At 54.0% G+C, this 24,658-nt stretch overlaps 7 protein-coding genes across 7 annotated transcripts; all 7 read right to left on the bottom strand.

The window, feature by feature from the left end:
- Positions 1 to 625: 625 nt before the first annotated feature.
- GLRG_01946 (glycosyl hydrolase family 16) lies at positions 626 to 1,926 on the bottom strand (the record flags this gene model as incomplete). The annotated part of the gene is made up of 2 exons (XM_008093280.1): positions 626 to 1,749; positions 1,839 to 1,926. The coding sequence occupies 2 exons, from the start codon at positions 1,924 to 1,926 to the stop codon at positions 626 to 628; spliced, it is 1,212 nt and encodes a 403-aa protein (XP_008091471.1).
- A 2,215-nt stretch (positions 1,927 to 4,141) lies between these two features.
- On the bottom strand, positions 4,142 to 4,932 carry GLRG_01945 (uncharacterized protein; the record flags this gene model as incomplete). The annotated part of the gene is made up of 3 exons (XM_008093279.1): positions 4,142 to 4,393; positions 4,453 to 4,743; positions 4,837 to 4,932. The coding sequence occupies 3 exons, from the start codon at positions 4,930 to 4,932 to the stop codon at positions 4,142 to 4,144; spliced, it is 639 nt and encodes a 212-aa protein (XP_008091470.1).
- Positions 4,933 to 6,907: 1,975 nt separating this feature from the next.
- On the bottom strand, positions 6,908 to 7,384 carry GLRG_01944 (uncharacterized protein; the record flags this gene model as incomplete). The annotated part of the gene is made up of 1 exon (XM_008093278.1): positions 6,908 to 7,384. The coding sequence occupies one exon, from the start codon at positions 7,382 to 7,384 to the stop codon at positions 6,908 to 6,910; it is 477 nt and encodes a 158-aa protein (XP_008091469.1).
- A 1,360-nt stretch (positions 7,385 to 8,744) lies between these two features.
- Positions 8,745 to 10,619, bottom strand: GLRG_01943 (uncharacterized protein; the record flags this gene model as incomplete). Its single annotated transcript, XM_008093277.1, has 4 exons — positions 8,745 to 9,170; positions 9,228 to 9,551; positions 9,610 to 10,396; positions 10,462 to 10,619. The coding sequence occupies 4 exons, from the start codon at positions 10,617 to 10,619 to the stop codon at positions 8,745 to 8,747; spliced, it is 1,695 nt and encodes a 564-aa protein (XP_008091468.1).
- A 3,061-nt stretch (positions 10,620 to 13,680) lies between these two features.
- Positions 13,681 to 15,024, bottom strand: GLRG_01942 (TfdA family Taurine catabolism dioxygenase TauD; the record flags this gene model as incomplete). Its single annotated transcript, XM_008093276.1, has 4 exons — positions 13,681 to 13,884; positions 13,937 to 14,038; positions 14,097 to 14,468; positions 14,530 to 15,024. The coding sequence occupies 4 exons, from the start codon at positions 15,022 to 15,024 to the stop codon at positions 13,681 to 13,683; spliced, it is 1,173 nt and encodes a 390-aa protein (XP_008091467.1).
- Positions 15,025 to 16,182: 1,158 nt separating this feature from the next.
- Positions 16,183 to 18,857, bottom strand: GLRG_01941 (peptidase family M3; the record flags this gene model as incomplete). Its single annotated transcript, XM_008093275.1, has 7 exons — positions 16,183 to 16,378; positions 16,443 to 17,037; positions 17,236 to 17,316; positions 17,511 to 18,020; positions 18,078 to 18,292; positions 18,349 to 18,661; positions 18,839 to 18,857. The coding sequence occupies 7 exons, from the start codon at positions 18,855 to 18,857 to the stop codon at positions 16,183 to 16,185; spliced, it is 1,929 nt and encodes a 642-aa protein (XP_008091466.1).
- Positions 18,858 to 19,321: 464 nt separating this feature from the next.
- GLRG_01940 (uncharacterized protein) lies at positions 19,322 to 21,896 on the bottom strand (the record flags this gene model as incomplete). The annotated part of the gene is made up of 4 exons (XM_008093274.1): positions 19,322 to 19,562; positions 19,669 to 19,775; positions 20,372 to 20,928; positions 21,278 to 21,896. 4 exons carry the CDS (start codon positions 21,894 to 21,896, stop codon positions 19,322 to 19,324), a joined length of 1,524 nt encoding a protein of 507 aa, XP_008091465.1.
- Positions 21,897 to 24,658: the final 2,762 nt, after the last annotated feature.

The raw sequence follows: 24,658 nt of genomic DNA, 5'->3' as shown, positions 1-24,658 counted from the left end.
CGGCCCTGTGTTCTCACTCTGTCTCTATCTTCCCAAGGCACTTGGGAAGCACAGGCGTTGGTGGGCTTTCCGGTATTTTTAGGGTCTGTGGAAGAAGCATAGCATGCGTTGGATGTTTGGTTTTTTTGTGTTTGGGGGCGGTCCTAGACGGCAGCGCAGTCGAGATAATGATTTGAGGGGGGGGCATGGGAGTGGGATTCTCGCAACGTAGGGAGGGTTAAAGTAATACGGTCACAAGAGGAAAAAAAACAAGACCCAGAAACAAAGCAATAAACTTGGTTCCAACCATAATTTGAACCTCAACTTTAGCTACTCGACAACGATCTGTTGCCTTGGATGCGTCCCTGTGCCCGTCTCTCGCCATTATTGTCCATTGTTTTCCATCCTTTCCTCACGGCAAGCCGTCACACATATAGACAAGACTGGTGTTGGCAATGCGGTAAAAGCGGTATTATTAGTGTGTAGCATTACAAACATTCCTCTGGCCTTGACGGCCTTGATGCCCTTTTCCCAGTCCGTTATACATATTTACATACAAACACACAAACCCGTCGTCTAAAAGATATGAACAGATGGCGGGGAGGGGGAAGCAAGCAACACTGGTCAACCATGCGAAGCTACCCGATTACAGCAGAATGTTGGCGAAGAAACCCGACAGGCAAGCGACCAGGAAGCTGCTCTGCAGGGTTCGGGAAGCGCTGGATGTGGCGATGCGGGTCGGAGTGGGTGTCGCAGAGGCGACGGGAAGCGTGGTCTGCACGTAGGCAGATCCAGTGGGCGAATTGGAGGCCTGTCTCGTCAGAGTGAGTGAGGTGCCGTTAGCACGGGTAATGGCAGTGGCGGACGATACGGGGCCGTTCGTGGTGGACGTCTGGACGCTGGTGCTGTTGAGAGAGACTACAGGACCGTCGGACTGAGCGGCCTTACCCTTGTCGTCAGGCCTGTTGTCCTTGCCACCATTGTTGTAAGCGACACCGCCGGGGAAGGGCTTGTCGCCGGCACCGGCACCGACGACCCTGATGCTTTGCCACTTGCCGTCGGAGCCCTTGGAATACTCGTACAGCTCGGCCCCGGCCTTGTCACCACCGGCGTAGTCCCAGACCTTCAGGGAGCGGTAGTAGCCAGCGAAGGGGCCATTATCCCACTCGGCGAGGCCACCAGCCCAGTCGATGGTACCCTGGGAAGTGCCCTTGCCTCCGACCCAAGTGCCGAGCTTCAACTGCATAGGCGTCTGCGGGTAGTTACCCTCCTCCGGGGTGGCGGTGCGGTAGACCTCGCCGTCAATGGAGAAAATGATGGACTCCTTGGTCCACTCGATGGTGTAGGTGTGGAAAGAGGTCATGGGGTTGAAGGAGACCGGGTGGAAACGTCCATGCGTGTAGTCGTTGACGCCGAGAGCGTAGAAGTTGGTTTGGACGTGGGTCTGGTCGGAGCCGATAAACTCCCAGTCGATCTCGTCAAGGACGTCCGACTGCAGGACGATGCTGGTGACGATCCCGCGGCCAGGAGCAGCCTGGAGCTCGACCTCTACCTTGCCGAAGAAGAGGTAGTTCTTGGAAGTAAGGGTGGGGGCGTTGTTCTCCTCGAAGATGGTCATCTCGGCGCCCGTGTCGGCGGAAAAGGACATGACCTTGGAGTTGAACTTGACGCCGCCGTCGACGACGAAGAAGGACTCGAGGTCGTCGATGTTCTTGGAGGTCCGGAAGTCATAGTCGGCCTGATTGCCAAAGGCCGGATTCGGGGGGCAAGCTGAGGACACATGTCAGCATTGTAGTACCGTTAAGTGAGGTGATTGGGGCCGCCTTAAGCGGGTGTAAGTGGGGGTTGGGGGCACTCACTGTCGCCCTTCACAGGGTTACACACCGAAAAGGTCTGGGCGGATGCTAGGCCAGCAGCGGCCAGACCCAAGGCAGCGTATCTCATCATTGTTGATTGGTTGTGACGAGGGCGGTGGTTGTGTGCGGTACGCGGGCGTGTCCGGTGGGACGGGTGTGAACGAGTGGTGTTGGCTTGCTAAAGAACAGAGGGAGGGGCAAATGGAGCGATAGCCGGGGTATATAGATGGAAACCCAGGATGAGCCGCCGCAACCAAGCTATGCAGGATCACCGATGTCACTTTCCCGGGGAAGAGGATGGGCCAAATATAGATATCTGGGAAGGCTAGCGGTGACGAAAGAAGGGATCTAACGTAGCACGGGGGGACGAAGGAACTAACGAAGGTGAAAGGGGTAATCAAAGACTGACTGGGTTAGGTTTGTGAAACCAAGAAACGAGAGGCTGGAGAGTCTGGGAACAAGGTGAGTCGACGGTAAAGAAGGCGAACACGACCCTTTTTACCGAAGGCAGGCAGGGGATGAGCGAGACATAAGATGAAAGCAGGCGGCAAACGGCTCTAGGGGCCAGTTGGGTCGGTAATTGGATGTCAGTAAGGCATTTTGGACTCGACCAGCCATCCCAAGAAATCCCCAAGACTCTCATCTCAGACAGCCGTTTACCATTTGTCTCTTCTTCTGTTCTAAGTACCTGCCTAAGGTAAAGCAGGTACCCCAGCAGGTACCTAGGTAGTTACCTAGGTAGTAAGTAAGATGACACGGGCGGACGGTCTTGTCTCGTGTGACTCCTTCCTGCTGCAAATCGCTCTTGCCATTTACCTTAGGTAGGTAGGCACCGGTCGGTAGTCAGTCTCCAACCACTAACGAATTCGCGCTTGCCAAGTCGACCAAGGCTAGGCTAGCAAGCAAGAGAAAGGGAGGAGCTGGGGTCCGAAGGAGGTAGGTATATTTTCCCTAGAAACACCGCGCAAACGTACATAGGCCCCGCCCGATTGGTTATTGCCGCCGCAAGCAGGAGATTACCTCAGCTGCAGGCGCGCCTTCCTTCCTTCTTGGACTGGCACGTACCCCGCACATTTTTGTCTCTTCCGCACTGCATGCATGTAAGTGGTCGCGCTCCTCTTGCTGCGCCAACGCTCCTGCATTCTTACACCGTCTTCGTCATGGTGTTCCAGTCCCAGGAGCAACTACTACTACTACTACTACAAACTCAACTCGGTCCAGCTCAACACCGTCCCCCAGCCTTTGCATTCCAACCGAAGCCTCACGTCCTCTGTTGCCGTTCCGTTGACAGCCTTCGACAAGGCCGACTTTGCCTCTTTCCAGCCCTCGGTAGGATTTCGTCCCTATTTATCCAGCCTTGTCTCACGCTTAAACAGCATGAAGACATTCCGACCCCTCACGTCTTCCCCTCCACCCATCACATTCTCGGCATGCTCGGCATGCTCGGCCGCAATTTCGAATTGACCAACCGTTGTCGCAACCGGCGCTGTTGGATCCCCCATCATCTCGGGTGGACTCTATCAACGAAACACGCATATGCGTCGGGCAATAGCCTCCCCTACTCTGCGTCTGCGGCACAAGCCATGCTGTCCAATCCTAAGCCTCGAGGGAAGACGACCGATCGGGCTGGGGCCAGATGCCAAGACCGCTTGTCGTCTCTTGTGTTATGCGAACAGGCGGGTCAGGGACGAGCCCGGTCGAGCTACATCCGAAATTGCTCTGTGCATGCCCAAGTGGTAGGTAGTTGAGCCACCAGATTGACTGCATCACGTCCGTAACGAAGCATCATTTGCCCTTTCGAAGCGACTCCTGCTTTTGGTTCGTTTTTCTGTTGCAATTTTTTTTTTCTTTTGCAAATATCTAGCGGTTAACTGTACCCCGTAACCGACTAGCAATTCATGGTTTGCATCTCTGTCTCTCTTCGCACGGCCTCTGCCGCACAAACCTGCGACAATGCACTTGTTCCCATCGCCCCTTGCATCGATCCGTCGTAAGCCTCGTAGCGGCGCCGGGCGAGCCCGTTCCGCGACCATCCCTCTGCGCGTCCTCGGCACTTTCGTATTCGGCGTTTCATGGTCTCAAGCCAAGTTGGTTTTCGTCAAGAAGGGGGGCAAGAAGTGAACAGAATGCTATAAACAAAAAACAAAACCCGACCGACCGTGGTTTACTCGCTGATAATGATCAACCGACACGCAAACCACCAGGGCAATTTCGAAGAAGAAAAAAAGAAGAAGAAAAAGAAGAAGAAGAAAAAAAAAAACTGATTCCTCGCTCGTATTGAAATGCTAATAAAACAGTCGCACCGCTTAGCAGGTGTCGAGCATCGAAGCGAGGGCCGTCTTCTCGGCAGATGTGACAGTGAGGGCCCAGTAGCTCTTGACCTGCACCCAACTTCGGGCATAGACGCAGTAGAAGCTTGCCAGAGGAGGCTTCCAAGAGTCGGGGCTCTTGTCGCCCTTGGCCTGATTGACATTGTCTGTGACGGCCCACAACTGGGGACGTGTGAGGTCGTTGGCGAACTGCTGGCGCTTGGCAGTCGTCCACGATGCGGCACCGGACTGTCGTCCCATGTTAGCATTTATACCTTGCTAGGTACTCATCATCAGGGGGGACTCACGACCCAGGCGTTCTTCAGAGGCACCATGTGGTCAATGTCGACATCGCTTGCCGCGGCCCAGGTCGCACCATCGTAAGGGCTCAACCAGCTGCCGCTAGTGGCAGAGCAGGCAGAATTGACCACGACATTGGTGCCATCTCGCTGAAGCACCGTCTCACGCGTGTTGCAGCTACCAGAGATGGTCGACCAGTGGGGGAACAGGTCACGGTCGTACGTGTCCGTGTTGGTCCACGCACTCACTGTCAAGGCAGCAAGCTGTGTCTTGGCCGTGGAAGCGGAAGGGATGCCGGGCTGGAAGCGAAACTTCAGTTAGCTTGCGAGGTCCATTTCTGGTGGGCCCGAGTATTCAATGCGGGGGGGGGGAGGGGGTCTTTCGGCACTTACGGGACTGGGCATCGGCATTGGCTCGGCAACCGGATTAGGGACCGGAGCGGCGAAGCCCGCGCCGGCGAGCATGAACAGAGCGGCGGCGACCTTCATGATGGCAATTGGCGGATACTGGTGACCGAAGCGACCGAGCAATAACGAGGATGAGGGTCGGAAGCTATAGTGAACGAGCGGCTTGGCACCAAGGGTAAAGAAGGATCTCCCAGAACGGGAGATCAGCGATGGTTTATATGTTTTGTTTGTCTCCTTCTTGTTTATCTCGCCGGCTGCATTGACGTCTCCATGATCGGCGGGCCACGATGGTCCCAAGTACAGGTTTCCTTCTGTTCAACGTGCCCCCAAAACTCCACAATCGTGTCGTCCCGTGCCCGTCGAACCATTCAGCGCCCTTCCCGACCCCATGACTCGTCTACCTGTCATCTTAATCTCCAAGTCGACCTCCCAAGAGCCCGCACTCGATGCAGCATCGGAGGCAATGAAACGCCGCGCTGTTGTAAACGAGGCGCTAGGTCGGGTCGCAGTGCAACTCAAAGCAGACGTCTCCCAGGACTTAGCAGGGGGGGGCCACAGGGTTCAGCCGGCGAGCTGACAGCTGTCTATGGCCTTTATCTCTGCTCCCATTGGTGGGGCATCGTCCATCTCCAGTGTCGATGCACCCCTTCCACGCTGCCAGCCGCCTCGAGCCAATCCCCAAACCAACCACTCATATCAACCGGCTGCCGCACGTTATCTTATCGGTCCCTGTCAATCACCTGCGCAGGAGGGATAGAGGGATACCTAGGTAATATGCTTTGGGCTGTGACTATTGTCCTCTCCGCTGCACGTTGACCCCCTTCCCTCCATGCCCCCCCGGCTTCCTCGACTCTGGCGTACGCGGCTTTCCACGAACCTTCCTGTTTGGGTACCGGCTGCCTACTCTGTGTGGTCGAGAGAGCAGCCTATCTTACGCAACGACCAAGATAGCAACCTCTTAAGACGGCGCGAAGCCCTATGTCTCACGCCAGACGAATAGAGGCAGGTGCAGGTGGACGGGAGCATAGATCCGTTTCCACCGCCGGGCCACGCGCAGAACCCGGGGGAGACCATCTCGGAAGCTGGTTGGATTGCTTTTACGACAGGCCGAGCAAGCGCTGATGGCGATCGCCATCCGCAAGCGGTGTAGGCACCTGTCATAGTTCCCACCATCTCTCAAAAGAAGCGTCGAAGCCGTCCCCGTGAGCCCGGCCCATTGGTCGGGATCCATTACTCGCGCGAAGCGGACCTATCCAAGATACCGGCGACGCAAGCCCACATTTCGACCTCCGATCGGACCTTGCATCTATCTGATCAAGCTAAAGTGGCTGCAGGTTGGGACCTCTTTGGGAAGGCACAGACAGCTCGGAGCACGAGGCCCTTCCCATCCACACCTTTTCGAACGTGCCCTCGGAATCCTCAAATACCCTCAAGTCGTACCTAGTCCCGTACATCCGGCGCTTCCGCCAAACCAACTTCTTTATCAACATGGCATGGCGTTAGCCACAATGAGCCTGGGTCCAACGTTGATGAAGCCCGGCAGCCAAGCCCGAGTCCCAAGGCCCGTGCATCTCGATATCTTGGCCGCGGCGGGGGGGGGGGGCTGTGCGCTTGCCAGACTCGGCTTTGAACGTCTTGCTCGCCCTCCTGCGCGCCTTGGAGCACATCTCCTCCAGCCTGTTATGGGACTCGGGCCGTATTGGGTGCGTGGTCGCCCGATGGGCCGTAGTCTCGTTGGTGCGCACCGCCAGGTGCAAAGAGAGGTGTGCTAACTTGGCTGCGGGGGGACATGGGCACATTTTCGGCCTTGGCTACCTACCGCATACCATGCTTCGAAGACTGGGCCGAGGCAGGGTCTCTCTGTAAGTGAGTGTTGTGGGATGATAGAGTTACACAAGCGTCTAGGTAAGATGCAGGGGACTGTTGAGATTGCGGGTCCGTATCTAGGCTTTTACTAAGGTTCGTTAAGCTGGTCCCAACCTGGCGCCATACCTTCCGTGCTGCTGATGATCTTGGGGGAATCCCAGAATCAGATGCGATTGTACCTATCATTATACTACTTGCTTATGCCGGTGGGTGCGTCAGGCGGAAGTCCGTCACCTTCTTGTATCCGTGACAGCCCACCACCTACCTCCCCGAGGTCCTCGGCCTCGGCGAACTTTCCCGTGAAGCTTCCCTTCACGACGTTCCGGGCGGCTATCATTTTGCCGCCGGGCCGCAGCATCTTGAAGATGCTACCAGCATTGCAGCTGTCCAAGTCGCACTTGAGGGGTCTCGTCAGGCCGATGGGGAATTTGAGGATCGTGCCCGGTATTGCGTGGTACGAGGCGACGGACGCCCGGATGTTGTCGCGGAACTTGGCATCGCGGACTGGACTCGTGGGATATGGTGGCGGAGGATAACGAGCAGGTATGACTCCGGTGGCCGTTGACGTTGACCTCACCTGCGAAACCAGGATAGGCTCCAGTGCCTCAAGGTAGACACGGCTCGACGCAGACGGCCCCACCCACTTCTCGCGCAGCTTGACCAGCATGTCGGCGTTTAGGCCCCTGTCTTCTTTGACTACCGCTACTACTGATGGTAGGAGAAGCGTATCGCGACCCTCGCGCGCGAGTCCCCTGTTTCCCAGAGCCCGTTGCCATACACTGTGTCGTTCTTGATGTGGTTGACGGCCGTCAGGAGGCGGAGGTGATGGCCGGTGCCGGGAGGGCCAGGGTTCCAGACGTAGAGCGTCGTGTCTCGGCGGAGCGGCCGGGACCGGCGTCTTCGCCAGAATTGTGCGACTTGCTCCACCTTCTCCGTATGATATACTAGCTCCTCTGGCGTACGCTGCTGATCTCTAGGCTGTGAATTCTTGAAGTCGAGCAGTTACATCAAAGCTGGTGCCCGAGCATCCCCGCAGGCTTCCTAATGGATATAAATAAGTCTTTCTCCCTCAACTTTGACCCGGCACGCACGATGCCAATGAGGTCAAAATCACGTTGTAGGGCCGCCCGCATAAAAGCTAGGGTGCACCACCACGAAATGAATCGTGACACGCGACACTGTGCGCACCTGGAACCGTTGCTAAGAGGCTTTGGTAGGGTTTGAGACACAAGCATACTGGAACAGGGTACGGCGATCAACCTTACCACAGGTAGCAGGCGCTTCCGATCCGGGGATAGGGAGGGACTTTGACGGAACATTTCCTGTTCCGATCGGGACCACAGATATAAGATTGGCCTGATCATAGGTAGACAGAGGGGGGGGGATCATCGAACTTTTCTTCTTATTTTCAGAGACCCATCTTTTCGCCTGATTGAACTAGAGCCTTTCTTACGAGTGACTGGTTGAACGTGATAACACAAGACGATCGGGAGAGTTACTCCTCTGATCAACACAAGACCTGTCTCGATCAAGCGCGTAGTCCGTCCGATTAGAAGGACTCAAACGCTCTGCTCAGGTCGACTCTGCTGATTGAGGAAACATCTTGTGTTGCCTTTGGGGGTTGTTGGTGTTTCCTTCTAGATCACCGCACCGCATTGGTCCTTCCTACCCTACGCTCTTCCAGTACCTTGGTTGCAATTACAACAGTAGGCTGTTTGATGCCGGTGTCCTCGAGCTGGTGTCTCGCCATGGCCAAACCAACTCTGCCTGATGGTGAGCATGATGCCTTGGCGACAGAACAAACATTAACGTGGGGCTTAGCAAGCCTATGATTTATATATAGAATATCATATTGGTATTGGTATAAACGCTGAAAATCATGCGACTGGTATATAGTTTACTTCACTATGCCTCAACTCCATGCCATGCAAATCGTCAAGGTAAATAAATCACTTTTGCAGGCCTATCCGTGGCCACAAACCGAGATGAAAACGCCCTGCGAGCCTCGAGGACATCGAGGCCATAACTTAGACCCTCTCTTGGTGAGAAGCGCCATTGGATCCCTTTGGCTCCATACTCTTCTCGCTGCTCATGGCGTTCTCGTTCTCGATAGCGTCCAATTCCGTACCGGCCTGCTTGCGGATGCGGTTCATCTCCTCGGCGGAAGGCGGCACCCATTGAGTGCTCTTCCAGGCGGTCACGCGCTCCAGATACATGGTGTCGATTTCCTCGAGGGTACGGCCCTGGCCCTCAATGACGAAAAAATAGACAATGGCGGCGCCGACCAAGTTACAACCGGCAAAGACGTAGCCGTAACGGAAGTCGATGGCCCCAGTGATGAAGGGAGAGAAGAAGCCGATGCAGAAGTTCCATATCCAGTTACTGGCTGTTGAGAGGGCCATAGCCTTAGCGCGGTAGCGGGACGGGAAGAGCTCGGCTTGGATGGTCCAGACCTAGATCGAGTTAGTGTCTGATACGACCCGCTTAGTCTTTGGGTGCCAAAAGCTTACCATAGGACCCCAGGTGGTCGCAAAGCCCAGGATGAACAGGCAGGCGAAGACGATGAGGATGATTCCAGGGCCGACAGTATTCTGGGGGTTTACCCGGTCGAGACTAAAGTGGCCGACGGAGGCGAAGACCAAAAAGCAGACGAACATCCATATGGAGCCTGTGATGAGCGATTTGCGACGTCCAAAGTGCTCAACAATGTAGAGACCAATGAAGGTGGTGCCGAAGTTGATCGAGTTGAGAATGATCTGCGTGATAAAGGAGTTGATATTAACGGAGGCGAAAATGGTGGTACCGTAGTAGAAGAAGTAGTTTGCACCAGTGAGCTGTCGCGGGTTGTCAGTGTTTGTGGGCCACAAAAAGGACATCAGATTTGGTCCATACCTGCTGGAACATTTGCAGACCGCAACCCAGGGCAATGCGGTAGGCCATGCGGGGTGCCTTGAACATGCCGGTGAACTCTTGGACAGCATTGCCCTTGATCTTGGACTCGGCACGGAGCTTACTCTCAATCTCCTCGAGCTGAATGTGGATGCTGTAGTGGTTCTCGGGGGCGCCGTAGACGCGGCAGAGTGTGCTTTTTGCCCGCTCAACGTTGCCCATGCGATAGTCGAAGCGAGGTGTTTCCGGAAAAGCCAGGATGCCCAGACCAAGGATGATGGTCCACAGCCAGCCGAGACCGATGACGATACGCCACGAGCCAGAGCTGTGCTCGAGGTGCGAGACGGTGCCGTAATTGAAGCAGGCGGCCAGGAAAATGCCAAGAGTAATGAAGAGCTGATAGGCGCACACGAGAGCACCGCGAATCCATGGCGGAGCCGTCTCTGCCTGGAACATCGGGACGATGAGGCTCAGGGCGCCGACTCCGAAGCCGGCGACGAAACGGCCCATCATGATTTGCTCCCATGCTCTCTCGGCGGCGATCTGAATGACGAAGCCGACGGAGGTGACGACGCACCAGAAGGAGATGGAGTAGCGGCGTCCGAAGCGGTCGGCTATGGGGGCGGCGCACAGAGCACCAATGAGTGTGCCAATGGAGAGGAGACCGACGATCAATCCGGAGCGGACGTTGCTGAAGTGGTATGTACCATCGGGGCCGGCTTCGCCGAAGCGCTGGAGGAAGTCGGGCATCTCGAGGAAGCCAGAAATTTGACCCGTGTCATATCCGAAACTGAAAGGTTGTCAGTGGTTGGTTGCTCCGTCTCTAACTGCTGTTTTGGATCTACCGGTACTCACACCATGCCTCCCATGGAAATGAGAATGCCCATGGCCCATGACCGCCCCGTGATGCGCTTCAGTGGGGAGTAGTCAAGGTGGGCGAGGTCCTGGCGGGCATCGCTTGCCTTTTCCGAGGCAGGATTGTACTTGTCGAACTCAATCGTCGAGAAACCCATGTTGGGCGACGATTTGATTGTATTGGGGTAAAGGATAGGTGGGATTGTTTGATGGTTGAGGCCAATGATGGTTCGTCCGAGAAGAGTAAGACAATATTGGTGAGAGGACACGACGGGCGGTATATATGCTTGTTTCGGTCGATCGAGACACGACACGCGACACACGACACACACGACACATGGCGCAAGCACTGAGCACCACTAGCAACGTGGGCCCCCGTAAGAACACGACAGTTTCTGGGGGAGTAGGCAGCGTGTGGGAGGGCGTCTCAGTAGTCAGGGGCGTGACGTCAGGAGAGAGTGGGAGAGAGAGGACTGTGTGTCAACGGGGCGGAAGAGGCGGAGACGATGCTAGAGTTTGCGTGTCCGATGACTTGGGATGGACTGTGGGCTGGACACGTGTGGATGGCACCGAGGTGTTTCCGTCCGGGGCCTGGGGTCTCCAGGTTGAGGAATCGGCCCGTTCCCCATCATTCTGGCCTCAGAAACATGAACTAGGATGGCGAGAAATTGGCGTAAAGCTGTGAGGCGGGGGCGACATGGAGAATGGAAACCTAAGGGCGGCTGGCGTGATAGACAGCCGGTTGCGGCTCTGGGAATGATGGGCAACCGTGGGAGGCCGACGGCGTATCCAGGAACAGTGGAGAGGAAGGCGTGTCTCTACAGTGATGAGCGGGTCTTCCCTGGTATTGGCGAGTCTGGTTGTCTTGTCTATCAGTATCGACGGTATCGAGGCCGGAGAGGGATGGAATGACGTTGGTTGACGTTGGTGGAGTGGTGGAAACAAGAATGGGGGTGTGGGATGATGTAAATCGGGCGAGAAGTGTGCGCCAGTTGTAGTAGAAGGGGAAGGGTCCCCCGCCGTCAGGTGCGAAGGTTGTCGTAGGGCACAGCGAGTACCTTTTGTGTGGTAATGTGTGGAAAAGGTACATAGTGCCAACTACCCATTTCACGGAAGGTCCAGGGTGCAGGCCTGTTGTCCCTGCTTGCGACCCATTAGGTACCATGTAAACTACCAGGTAAACTGCCTAGGTATTCTCTCCCACGGGGTTTTGGGTCAGTGGAGTAGGGAAAAACTAGAGGGTCAGAAAGAGATCAGTTGCGTCCAAGTGCTTGGATTATAAACGTGGCAAAGTATTTTTGTCGTATATAGTAAACGGGATCGAGAAGGAACCCAACAGAGCCATCGCAATATGACACTCTCCGACAACCCTTGTGCCTAGGGCGCAAGTAGATAGATACCTAAGGTGTAGGTAGATGTACGTTTACAAATATTCAGTAGCGTACCTCAGTGTACCGTACCTAGGTAGGTATGCGTGCCATGGTCTTGCATCGGCCGGCAACACGCAACGGAATGCAACTTTACCGCGGCCTATCGCCAATAGTAGCCAACCACTAAGCAACTTGCCCTTTCCGACCAGGTAGGCGGACCTCTCGGGCCTTGTGCCAAGGGCCGATGCTCCCAGTTACCGACCGGCATCGCCGTCCTGTTGCGCTGCGACTGGCTGGTATTTTCCTCTCCCGACAGCCCCTCAACAAAGTGAACCATTCGGCCGCCACTCCAAAAAAGGGAAAAAAAAGAAGCCAAGGCCCAGTGGTCCTAGAGCCGCTGCTGATTACCTACACCAAAATGCTACGTGGAAGTCTTGGAAGCAGCGAACAAGCTCTTTCCATCACCGGGCCAGAAAAACCTTGATTGAACCACCCGACATCGCCCTTTCCGTTTCCCTTCCTTCTCTTTTCCATCCGACGCCTCCTTGCCTCTTTCCTCCTTACGTGCGTCCTTCTTTCCCAAGGTAAGGTACCCTCCCTCAGGTACGGATGGATACCGAGGTACAGAGGTATTTGTGCCAGGTGCCGCGACCCACTTTCAACCCAGATGACGTACATCGTAAAAAAAACAAAAAACACACACACACACAAACACCTGCGTGGTCGTGACTGAGCTTCTTTTTCATCCATGGCCTCTCTTCGGCCCTTCTCTCTCCTCATCCCCAGATATACTTCCTTCTCCAGCAATCCCCGGGTTTTCCTGCTTTCTGGAGTCTGGAGTCTTCTCCTCCCCTATCTCCGGACTCTGGACTCGTTTGTCGGTCGTAGTCCGAGATGATCTGCAAGCTTTGGCTCCAATCCGCGCATCCACCCGACAAGCCATCGTCGTCTTCCCCTCGGGACACCCGGATTCTTCTCGACTGTGCCCGCTTCCCCCCCTCTCTCCAATAGGTCTTTCGGCACTCCCTCCGGGGAACGACATGCGAATCAATCAAGTCCGTCTCTGAGTCTCCACTGTTTCGGCCTTCGCCACCTTTCCGCTGCCGTCGATCACATCATCAACACGCCGCTTATCTGCCCCTTTCCGATCGAGACTCTCGCCATCGCTTGTTCCCATGGGGCCCGGTAATGTCTCCTCCACTATTACATTACTAACACACACAAACAGTCGCCATAACCATGGTTCAGAGGCATCTTCCTCTTGGCCGGACACGAACATCGGCAATCCAAACGTACGGCAGGGGGGCTGCCCCCAGGTGATGAGACGAGATGCATCTAGGATTTCCAATTTTCAACACCACAAAGGGGAGAAACGGACCTGGATGAGAAATCAAAAATCAGAAATTAACGGGCTGCTCCCGGGGTTGACCGATAATGTTTGCGGCCGCCCAATAGCCGACTACCTATGGCTAACTGGTTGGGATCAGGTGCGTGTCGGATCTTCAACATGGCCATCCTACTGCAATAGCTCATCTCCATGATGGCTTATCTGCAATGTCACAGCTAGCATGCATTCCTTGATGAGTATGGTTTCCCACTTTTCTCGGTCGCTTTACGGCGCATTTCTCAATTTGCTATGCACGACATCTTTGGTGCACACATAGTAATACATGACAAACTCACGCACGGGTCCATCTTCTTTTCGAGAGCCCCCCGGTTTCACGTCCGAAGCTTTCAAGATAATCTCTGCCCCTCGAGACAATGCCATCGTCGCCACGACAGCCCACCTGCAATTCTCAAACTCGTCCAGACTGCAGGCTCAACAAGCCTATGAATGTTGTTATGCGACTCACCACGTGGACTCCAGGCCGTCCACCCCCGTCGGCTTATCCGCCAGTGCCGTGATCCGGAACCCGTGTCGGAGTCCCTCCTGTGGGTTATGGACGTTGTAGTCCGAGATGGCCGTGTGCGCCGTTACGCGGTTGTCCCACAGCGCCACCGTTCCCTCTTCCCACTTGACGCGCACCTGGAAATCTTGGCCGTGGTTGATGTGCTGCAGAATCCGTTAGCCCCCAACTATTCTCACACAGCATCCGATCACGTACATTGAAGAGCAGCTTCAGCAGCGCGTCCGACTCTTCGTCTCGAAGCCCAATGATCTTCTTCGTGAAGCCAGGGTTGACGAACAATGCCTTTTGGCCGGTGGCCTAAAGAGACAGTTGTAAGTAGGTCTGCGTCATGCACCAGCATTCGGAGCCGACCTACCCGGTGGATGCGAACAACGGGATGATCCGACTTGACCGGCTCCCTCCTCACGAACCTTCCATCCCGGCGCGCGTTGTCGGCTTGAGGATACCCGCTGTGCTCTGCCCTCAGCCCCTCCAAGAGCGTCTGTATTGGCCTTGAGAGCCGGGCATACGCCGCCGTCTGCGACACCCACGCCGTGTCGCCACCGGTCTCGGGCACCGACAGCAGCGTCAGGATCGTGACGCCGGGCGGCTGGTGCTCGTACGAGACGTCCGAGTGGTACCCGATGGTCGAGAGCTTGTTGCTCTTGCTCCGGTTACGGTACTCGTTGTCCGGACCCAGGTAGATGTTGTGGAACTCAAGGTTGTCCCTGACGTGGGCACCCACGGGCTGTCCCCCGTTTTCCGTCAGTAACGCTTTTCGGGTCACGCGAGAGTTGGGGGCGACGAACGTGGATGTGGAGGGGACCAAAGGATCGCCCGAACTCCTTCTGCTTCTCGGCGCCGATGTTCTTGAAGTCCTGGTCGCGGAAGGCGACGACGCCCCGCTCGGCGATCAGGAGCGCGAGCTCGTCCTTTTGCCTGCTGTTGAGCCGCGATAGCTGAAGGCCCCTGATCTCGGTTCCGATGACCGGGGTCAACTTTGTCGCCTTGATCTCCGGGTGGCCCTTGGGCAAGAGGTTGGCCTTCTCCCTGTGTGCTGCGAGCCCACGGTCGTTGAACTTGAACGGCTGCAGCGGAGGGAATGACGTCTTCTCGTCGTAGACGGGCAGGTACTGTGAGTACTTGTACTGTCGCGAGGTGTCAGTATCTCGGTCTTTTTCTGCGGCAGATCGGGTGGTGCTAGTTAGGTGGTGTACCTGATCATGAATCTCATCATCGTATGCCAGGGTCAGCTTGACGGGCGCCGCCTCGGCCTGTGTCTCTGTAGCTGTGATGGAAGACATCGTGGTTGCTGTCTTTTTTATATATATTCTTTTCTTTATTTACTATCCTTTTTCTTTACGTAGAAACACCAAGTGCTTTTCTACAAGACACCCCTCAAATGGGGGCACATGACTTTAAAAGTACACGCATAGTACCGGAAAAGAAAAAAGAAGTATAGAAAATACGCAGACGAATCGCCATCGCGTCAATCGAACGAGTGATGGCGAACACTTGGAGCCATCCACCCCGCGATTTACGCCATTGGCACCGCGTATGCGGAGAAACCCGCAGACAAAGAGGTCCTTCGCGAGCAATCGTTGTCGATAGGACTGTTATCGACGGCTTCGGGGGATGGAAGGGGGGGAGGGAGACGCATTGCATCACCGGGATCGACGTCCTAATTGCTCGTCACACGGAGGATTACAGTCCTCCTGATGTAAGTACGCAGCACTAGCCACTTTCTCTGCGTGCTGGATACTATCGTGTTGCGCGTCGTGTGGGTTGGCGTTTTTTGTTTTCTTTCTTTTTTGTCGTGATCTCGGCGGGGATGGCATCAGAAGTGGTGCTGGCCAACCGGAGGCAGAGACGGGACCGGTTCGGCAGACGTCTCCACTCCTCGGTGCGGGTTTTCGGCCATTTCACTGCATTTTTAACCCACCCCGAGACTGAATGCTCCTGCACAGCACTTTTGGATCACGCAAAGGCCTGGAGTGGGACCGACAACTTGACCTAGTCAAATGCATTGATGCTCACGAGAAGGCAGAGAGCACTGCAACATGATACATCTGGTATGACCGAACGCCTTTGCAATATCGGAGCGTGCACCTACGTGTACCGCAGTATTGATAGACCGATATGATGTGACTCCGGTCCCTAAAAGTCGTCCACAGCCTCGGCTGATGGCCGAGTGTATCCCTTGGCAAGAAGCATGCCGAAAGTGAGGTTGCGAATACCTTCGGCTTCACTGCATTTTTAACGCCCCCCAAGAGTTTCTTGGTGCGCCCACCTTTGGAATCTCACCGTAATCTGGAAGCAGGCAAATGCTCCTACATGCACCCACACTTTGCATGACTATTTTACCGATACTGATGCAACCCTTACAGAACCCTAAACACCAGAGCAAGCGCGGCAAACCGTGAAGTTCCCCATCTTGAGAAGCATGTTTCTTATTATGTTCACTAAGCAGCCAAACCCAAGTCCTCGTAGAACGGCTCCATAAGAACATCCGGCCCCAAAAAGTTCGCCAGCGTCTTCATCTGGGGCAGCCTTCCTCCCTTCTCGAGCACGCCGTACCGGTACCTTCGGCCTGCCTCCTCGCTCATGGGATTCTTCTTGAAGACTGTGCTGAAGATGTCCTGCGCGTAGGCTGTCGAGCTGTAGTAGAACCGGGTCAGCCACGCCAGCACTTTGATTGCGCGATAAGTGGGGTAAAACTTACAAAAGGTAGCCGTAGAATCCAGCATCGTATTCGTCCATGAGGAAATCCCAGTTGGTGTATCCGTGTCCCCACTCGCCACCCTCACCGAGAGCGGATGGGTCATCTGTTGGGACCATCTCCCTCCGGAGCTCGTTCCAGAACTTTGTAAAGTCTGTGGATTCAACCGCATCCTGGCTGGACGGCTGATGGACGGCCATGTCGAAAATACCGATGGATAGCTGTATCAATGCGCTCAGCGCCCCGCCGACATGCTTGCTTCTCAGGAGACCCTCAGCCACATCCCTAGGAATCCTCTCCGGCGGTTGCTGCGCGTGACTGTTCCCTTCCAGGGCCTGCCAGTCTTGAAGGCACGCCTCCGAGAGATAAGAATAATGCCGGCTCAGTCCGCTCAACTGCTCCGGATCCCAGCACCAGTTCTCCAGCATCTGGCTCGGCGCCTCGCCAAAGTCGACGGCGGTGCCCATTGGCCCGTGAAACCGCGCGAGCTGCGTCCGAGAGACGAGTTCGTGGATGCCGTGGCCCAGCTCGTGGAAGAGCATCACGACGTCGGAGTGGCGCAGCAGCGATGGCGGGTTGGCGGAGGCAGGGGGCAAAGCTGCAGATCAAAGCTGTGGACGGGTGCGTGCGAGTTCCGTCTCGGTTGGTGAAGCCCTGCGTAGAGTGTCAGCATACGGTTGCGGATCAGTAATGCAAAGGGGAAAGAGTTTTACCGGGATGATGCTGCAGTTGGAGGGATTGCCTTTTTTCGCATCTCGACAGTAAAGGTCAAGGTAAAGGTATCCTAGAAACCCACCACCCTCGCCCTCGACGTCCCATACGGCAAAGGTCTGGACGTCTTCATGCCAGACCAAGTCGTCTCTGTCGGGATATTCGGCTGTTCAATGATGGAGCCGATCCGCGGTCACGTGATCTACAATCACGTGACTCACCTCGGCGGCTCACTTACACCACCACGAATATCCGCGGCAACAACTTCTTCTTCTTTTTCCTATCATCATCTTCAACCAGCAACCAATAGTCAATTGATACTATTGCTGCTACCGCGATCGCGATCCCTGTGATACCAACAGTCTCCTTTGCCCGTGGGCGATAGAGTATCTCTCTCCCCACCCTGGATCTCATGGAACACCATCCCGAATAGGTGTTGGAAGATGCGCAACATTCCTTCGACTGTCGGCTGCAGAGGAAAGTACTCTGCGATCTTTTCTTGGTCAACTGAGTATCTCTCCTGCGAGAGGAGACGTATGTCGTATTGCACATCCCAGACGTATAACCGCCCATCAAAAGCCTCACCTCGGGCTTCGGCGTCGCGTCGCTTGACCTCGAGAAGAGCTTCACGCTCCGCCTTGCCGGCCTGGGTCAGCTTCGACCTCAAAGACGAGAGGAAAGTGTTGACGCGCTGGGGCGATCCGGCCATCCTGTCCTCGACACTGAAGGCGGCGTGGTTGGCGTATCCCAGGAGCCGCGCCGCTTCGTGGCGAAGGGCCATGACTTGGCGGAAGACGGCGACGTTCTCTGGGCAGCGGTTCTCAAAGGCCGCCAGGGCTCTCTTCCGCGTCTCGGGGTTGCGTGCGACTCCTAAGAGGCGCCCGAGCTGGCTGGGCAGTCAGATGCGGTATTTGCCATCGTTCTCACTGCCCGTTTGCCCCTTTTCGAGATGGGCGAGCAGGTGTTGTGGATACTCATCGAGTTCGTCAAGTGTGAACCACACGGCATGATCGGCCTCGGCCACGTTCTTGCTAAACTCTGACGTCAGGTCCTCGATTCTGCCTTTCACCTCTTTGAAGCAGTCTCGCTGGGGCCCGGCCGGGATACGAAGGCCGTTCTTGACAAATTCTTTGTGTTTCTGACTAGGTAGTTCCTTTTTTCAGAGTCTAAACTCTGAGAAACGTCGCTGTTGTTGTACACGGCATCCACGAGACAGAATATGCATTCGTTCATGGAACATTCGATGGCAAAGTCGCGCAACATGTTGCGGGCTTTGGCAGAGGCAGCACGGATATCAGGGGACGGAGACACGGCCTTGTAAAACACGAGAAGGGTGGATTCAGAGGCCAATGCATTCTCAGCGTGTGAAAGCGCGAGGAGGACGTTGTCGTAGCTTGCGGTGGACGGGGTGACGGGGTCTGCAATGGCTTCTTGGGCGATCCGGGATGTCTCGATGAGACGACTGATGTCGGCGATGATTGAAGTTGGCGTCGCGGTGAAAACGGGCGGCGCTTAGGGCAGACTACGGAGGTGTGATGAAGAGCCAGTCATTGTGAAGATTCAGACTTCAAGTCGGAGCGGGGTAATGAGAGTTTGGAATGGTTTGGTCAGTTCGTGCTTGCTTGAGGTTTGAGAGTATGAAGTCGGATCATCAAGTATTTAATCATCTCAACAGCCCGGACAGTCACTATCTCGATCTTTTATCATGTCGTCTTTTGGTGAAGAAGACTTGTTCAGGATAGGAAGGTCGTTGGTTGGTTAGGCAGCCGGATGCGATATTAGTTTCAAGATCTCATAGCCCCGCTCTCCATTGCGGCTGCCTTGAACCAACGGATTATTTATTTGTGACCAACTGAATAACATTGATGGTTGCCTGCTTGAATGGTAACCTGGCAAGTTCTGGTTCACCAACCTCTCTTCCAGAACTCCAAGTCTCCGTGTGATTCCATCTTAAGCTCATGGCACCGAGCTGTCTCGTGTGCCAGTCCACGGCTAGAGTGGCCGAGAATATCAGCGCTACAGTGAGCCGCGTGGAGTCAAGAGCCCGGGATTAAACGAGTCCACCAGCGCGAACCCTACGAACATCAAGAACCGCGGGATCTTGCACATACATTCGAGCCCGGAGTCGATAGAAACTTGACATCGTGCAACGTAATCTGAAAGCGGATGGATCAGGTGATGCCGAAGAAGCCAAGGTAGGCTGTGAGACTGCCGAGGTTGGCGATAAAGTACGTCTGCCCAAAGCTTTCGAGATTGGAAATGAAGAAGAGGTTGTAGAAGAGCTCGACGGGGTTTACGTTGTGCCGCAAGAAGAGGCGGATATCGCCCGTATCTTCGTCAGCAGACGACGTTACAGGAGACTCTCTCCAGGCCAGGGGCGTGATCTTCTCTTCCTGAAAGTAATCAAGACCCCTGATGGGAGAATTTCCGTCAGTTGCGCATTGAGAGAGAGAGCATAGATACCAGTTTCCTGTTGGCAAAGGTTACGTAAAATGTCAAAGACGGTGAAAGAACATACCAGCTGACCGAAGATATGTCGGAGTTGACCCGACTGACCTGACTGCTCGGAAGCTTCGCCATGCGTATCGGCGATGGTTGACGGCGGTAGAAGCCTGGCAACAGTGTCTGACTATTGTCAGTGCTTGACTTGTGAGTTTATGGAAGATGTTCAAAGTTTTGGGAAATCAAAGTGTAATAGTTTGTAGTGAAGCAAGAGTGCTTAGAATGATCTGGAATCACTGATGGCATCGTCCTGGAGTACCACCTTAGCCCTGTGGCCTCCGAAGACCCGTGGCTTCCTTAAATTCTCAACCTCCGGTTGAAACTCTCATAAATTAGTCAACCCATTTTGAGAAGTTCTGTTTTATGGAGGGGGGCAAGAGCATATTAAATCCGGTGTTCGAGGTCAGTAGCGGCGATTGCAGAAGTTCTCAGATTGGCTGTTGGTAATGGCCTTGACATTGTCAGGTATTGATAGTATAAATGGAGGATGCTGAACTTTTCACAAATATACCCACCCACAATGGTCAAAAAAGTGACTTTAAAACGTTCTTACAGCTAAATCCTTGCTGCTTAAATGCTCTGTCTCTGTATGATGAAGCCCATTTTGGAACATGACATTAACGTCTCCGCAAAAGTTGTGCAGAGGTCACAGAAACAGTATCCCCAAAACACAAAACCAACAACTGAACACCGACCTGCTAGGAGGGTGAAGCTCTCACAGTCACCGGAGTGGCGATCGGCGCAAGAGTCAACCCGCTCAGCTTCTTTGAAAGTACGTCTTCTTGGCCATGTGCGTAAAGCGCCGCTTCCTTCTCGCGCAAAAGATTCAGCAGCAGCGTCTCGATTTTGACTGCCAGATCGAGGAAATCATTGGCTGCGTCCTTCAAGCTAAAGTCATACTCTTCGCGACGCTGCACCACCGTGGCACGCGTAAATATGAGATCGAGGTTTTCTCGGAGCATCCTGGCGAGCGGCGTTTCGACGGGCAGCCTTGCGGCTCTGGGTGCAGGCCTTTGGACAAAGTGGTAAGTGTCGGTGGCGAATTGATCAGTGTCGGCCGCCACTCGCTCGAGGGCAGCCTCGTTGATCCAGGCTACAGATTCGAGCCAGCCCCTTTCCTTGAGGCGAAGCATCTGGCGCAGAATAAGACTAGCATTGTTGCATTTCTCGCTTAGAGCACTGTTGAGCAAGACCTCGTAGCCCTGGTCGGTGGGAATGAGACGGCTGACGCACATGCTTACGTCAAACAGGGTCTCCGAGTAGAGCTCTTGATAATCTGATAAATATTTCAGCCTTCTGCGCCTAGTCATGTCTCTACCACTGCTCATTGGTGTGGGGAATCTGGTAGACGGTGTAACTGTAATATGAAGTCAGCATCTGGGGATGTGTGTCAAACTAAACATAGGATGATGGAAATATGTTCCTACCTGGATGCGAGGTGTATTCCTTGCAACGCAGCCTTAACTCGTCCATCCATATACTGTCTTCCCAGTCACTCCGATACATCCCGCAGGCTTCAGCACCAATCAGAATCAGAAGTTGCCTGAGATGACTGGCGTGAGAGTGATAGTTCATCGCGTGGCTTGGGTGAAACCCATTGACTTTGGGAACGGCGACAAACCCACGCTGTCCTTCCGGCCGAACCAACGCCCTGACTTGCCACTTCGGAACACGTCCGAATTGCTCCCCGATCCCGATATTCTCGAACTTGTAAGAATCGCCCTTGACAGTCTTCGCTCTTCCAAGAGGCATCATTATCTTGCCCGCGCAGAGCAGAACGTCTGGCCTCTTATCGCAGATAGTCGCAGTCGATGTGCGAAAGGCATTCTTCAGCCTCGTGTCGTCGACATCCCTTGGGTCTCCCGAAACATATGGGAGCAGATCGATGACGGCGACGTCCTTCCGAAAATCCAGGGTCCCGCGGGAGACCACAGTGAATATGTCTTCAAGGGCACGGAGCGTTTCGCAGTTGTCAATGACGGCACCGAGGCCCTCCTCGAACGGGTGGTTGTGCCGTGGCTGCTGCAGCATGACGACGATGCCGCCTTTTACAGGCGGGCCCGCTAGCTGTGCTGTGACTTGGATCTCGGCGCGTGGCAACCGCAACGACCGGCCCTCTTGCTCCAAACGGGAGACATGTGTGGAAGTATCTGTCGCGTATCTTGGGACAGGTTTGAGAAGTTTTCTAATACGGTGGTCGACGGCTATGTCGAGACATATCGCGGTTTGCGTATCTGACGCCATGACTGGTGTTCGTAGACTAGATCTTGGCGCTACAATAGTTCAACCCGCACACAAGGAAAGGCCAAAACTTGGATCGCCCTGTATTTTGTACTTGGCCCGCACTCTTCAACATTCCATTTCAAACAAAGCTAGCGGAATAGCATAGCCCCTCAAAAGACAGACTCAGGTCCTGCATGGCGTTTGTAGGAATGCATTGAAAACGTGTGGTCTGACAGTCTATCGGATAATTGGTTCATTGCTTCGCCATGTGATTTTGCTGGCAAGAAGAGGTGCAGCACCCTTGCATGCGGAAGTGTCAATATTGATTTTTTGCAACCTGTGATTCGCTGGCTAACCGGGCGGGATTATCATGGCCGTTCTCGTTCAAGCCACCAACTTGGCTTTCATTTTGTTATCCATGACTTTTGGAGGGCCATATCGCTAGGCTAGACTGGTTTCGGCCTCCCTGCCGAAAGCGCTCTCCACCAACTGGACGTTCAAAGGCAGTGTCTATCAACCGGTCCAACAGCGTTTTCGACTTTTCGCTTGGTAGGACTGATTATCTCGTGCACTTCATGAGAGCCCCAGCCGAGCAAGTTGCATCTAGCTTATGTGCAGTGATTCTACACCTTTACGATTCCCAATCCTTTTTATATTACAAACATAAGAATTACCATATGAGTGTGAATAAAACTCGCAATATGTAACAATAAACACGTTCTTACGACCCTCGCCGCCAAGCTGCCATTATCCAATTCTGCAGAAATTCCCATTTATCCGCAATCCTGCTTCATTGACAGCTTTGAAATTACCATCGAAGAAGAGCCCCTTGCAAGGTTTTGAATGTCTTCCCCAGTGATGTGTTGAAAAGATGAATATTGGAGACGGGACAGAATGGGGCAACATTCTACAGCGTGGAGGGTTTCGGTGTAGAACCTAAAAGAAATGGTATAAAATATCCTGCTGGAGACGATAAAAATTCTAAAAGAACTGACTAGAGAAACACTCCGAAGCCGCCAAAACTTGTGAGGTCCAAGCCTTACCCGTGCGTTAGAGTGGAGTAACCCACACAACATACTCGACTACGTGAGAACCGACGAGTCTGCTGTGTGGTCTGTGCCACTCTAGCGGACGAGTACCAATCAACGTATACTTTTGTAAAGCAGGCAACAACGTATTGTGTCTAGTAAGCTCCTATAGGCAAGGGATATTAGAAAACGATATGATAAACGACTTTAGAGATGGTCCTACGGCTTTGCAAGTGATAACGTAGGAAAATAATACGAGCTTGAGAATGGTTCTAGAACTACCTATCATAAGCTCATTTCGCTGATGTGTCATACTACCTCAACCTCCAATTTAGAAAGCCATCCGCATTGAGGGACTTCAATATCAAGTGGGAATGACGTTGCAGCACAGAAGACGAAGCCATTGTCAGAATGTTCTATGCCAGCTCTCCCAGCATAAAAGACGGGAATTTATTGTCTCTGTGAACTTACCAGAGAAATATCAATGTTTGAATTTGGCGCGAATGGCAGCCATACATCGAGGCAGAAATCAAATACTCCCATTTAAAGAATATAACTTATCTCACTGGCCTTGCACTTGCGTGTCGACCAGAACGTACTGCATGCATGGCAATGATGATGCTGTTTGGGGGCACTCCCGCTCGACACAAGCCTAGATTGATAAGGCATTAAACAGATAGAGATGTGATGAAGGATAGAAAGACACTCGGAGGGCTGTTGTCGACCAAGGCATAATAAAGTACGGCTTCTGGGGGCGGCGTTGGAGGGCCTTTGGCCGTGTCGCTAACTATCGTGGTAAAGTTGCAGTAGATCAGTAGCCGTTCTTCTGTAGCTAGGATAATGGTGGTTGAAGATACCCCTGCGATGTAAGTTTAGTGTGGTGAACGGCAAAACAATCATAAATAAGATCATAACTGAGTCGGACCAATGCATTTGCATTTTGAGCAAAGCCCTCTAGCTAAACGGTCACGGCGAGTAATTTCAAACGAGCATCAAACACAGCATCCAAACAATTGACCACAGAATCAAGCAGTTAGTCATTGGCTTGTGACAATACAAGCCGAGTTCAGGCCGACTCGATGAACGCGATGTTGTGGCAAGCACGATAGCCGTCCTTTCACATAATATGTATCGTCTCTCAGACGTTCATCTCTCGACTCATTATGGTGACTTGGCGACTTGGCGTGAGTTTGACCACTACAACACTAGTGCTTCAGAACCCTCTAAGCTCTTCACAAATACGCCACGTAGCGGGCCAAGCATCGCCCAGCCTCTGTGGAAGAAGATTTGAAAAGGGTAATTGTTTTGGGTGACGTGTTCCCACAACGGAGAAACGCGTCTACCCGCCACTCCTCGCCGCTAGGTTCCCGCAATAACACCGAAGGGATCAAAGGGATCTGCTTGAAGCGGAATTGAAGCAACAACAATTTTGCACCTCGATGACGTCCTGGAATTTCCATGCGGTGTGCCATGTCATCCATTCATCGCTGGTTGACAGAGGCTCAGATTCGACCCCATTTGCAACGCTACCCCCACTGTGGACAAGCTTTGGCCGGCACGCGGGCTTAACCACCCGAGCCCTGGTTAGCTCCTCTGCACCGGCGTTATTGGATCACAACTTCACAAGTGAGCGGTGCGAAAGAATACCTAGTTATTTGGTCCATGGGCGATCAGTGGAGCCGTTTTCGCGGCAATTAACCTTGAAAGGAAGGTCGGTAGATAGCTCGTGGCCGTGTACCCGCACTGCCGCGGCTT

Source organism: Colletotrichum graminicola (genome assembly GCF_000149035.1).
Source record: "Colletotrichum graminicola M1.001 genomic scaffold supercont1.7, whole genome shotgun sequence".
Taxonomy (NCBI): domain Eukaryota; kingdom Fungi; phylum Ascomycota; class Sordariomycetes; order Glomerellales; family Glomerellaceae; genus Colletotrichum; species Colletotrichum graminicola.
Note: the sequence above shows the minus strand (reverse complement) of the source record. Positions and strands in the feature narration are given on the sequence as shown.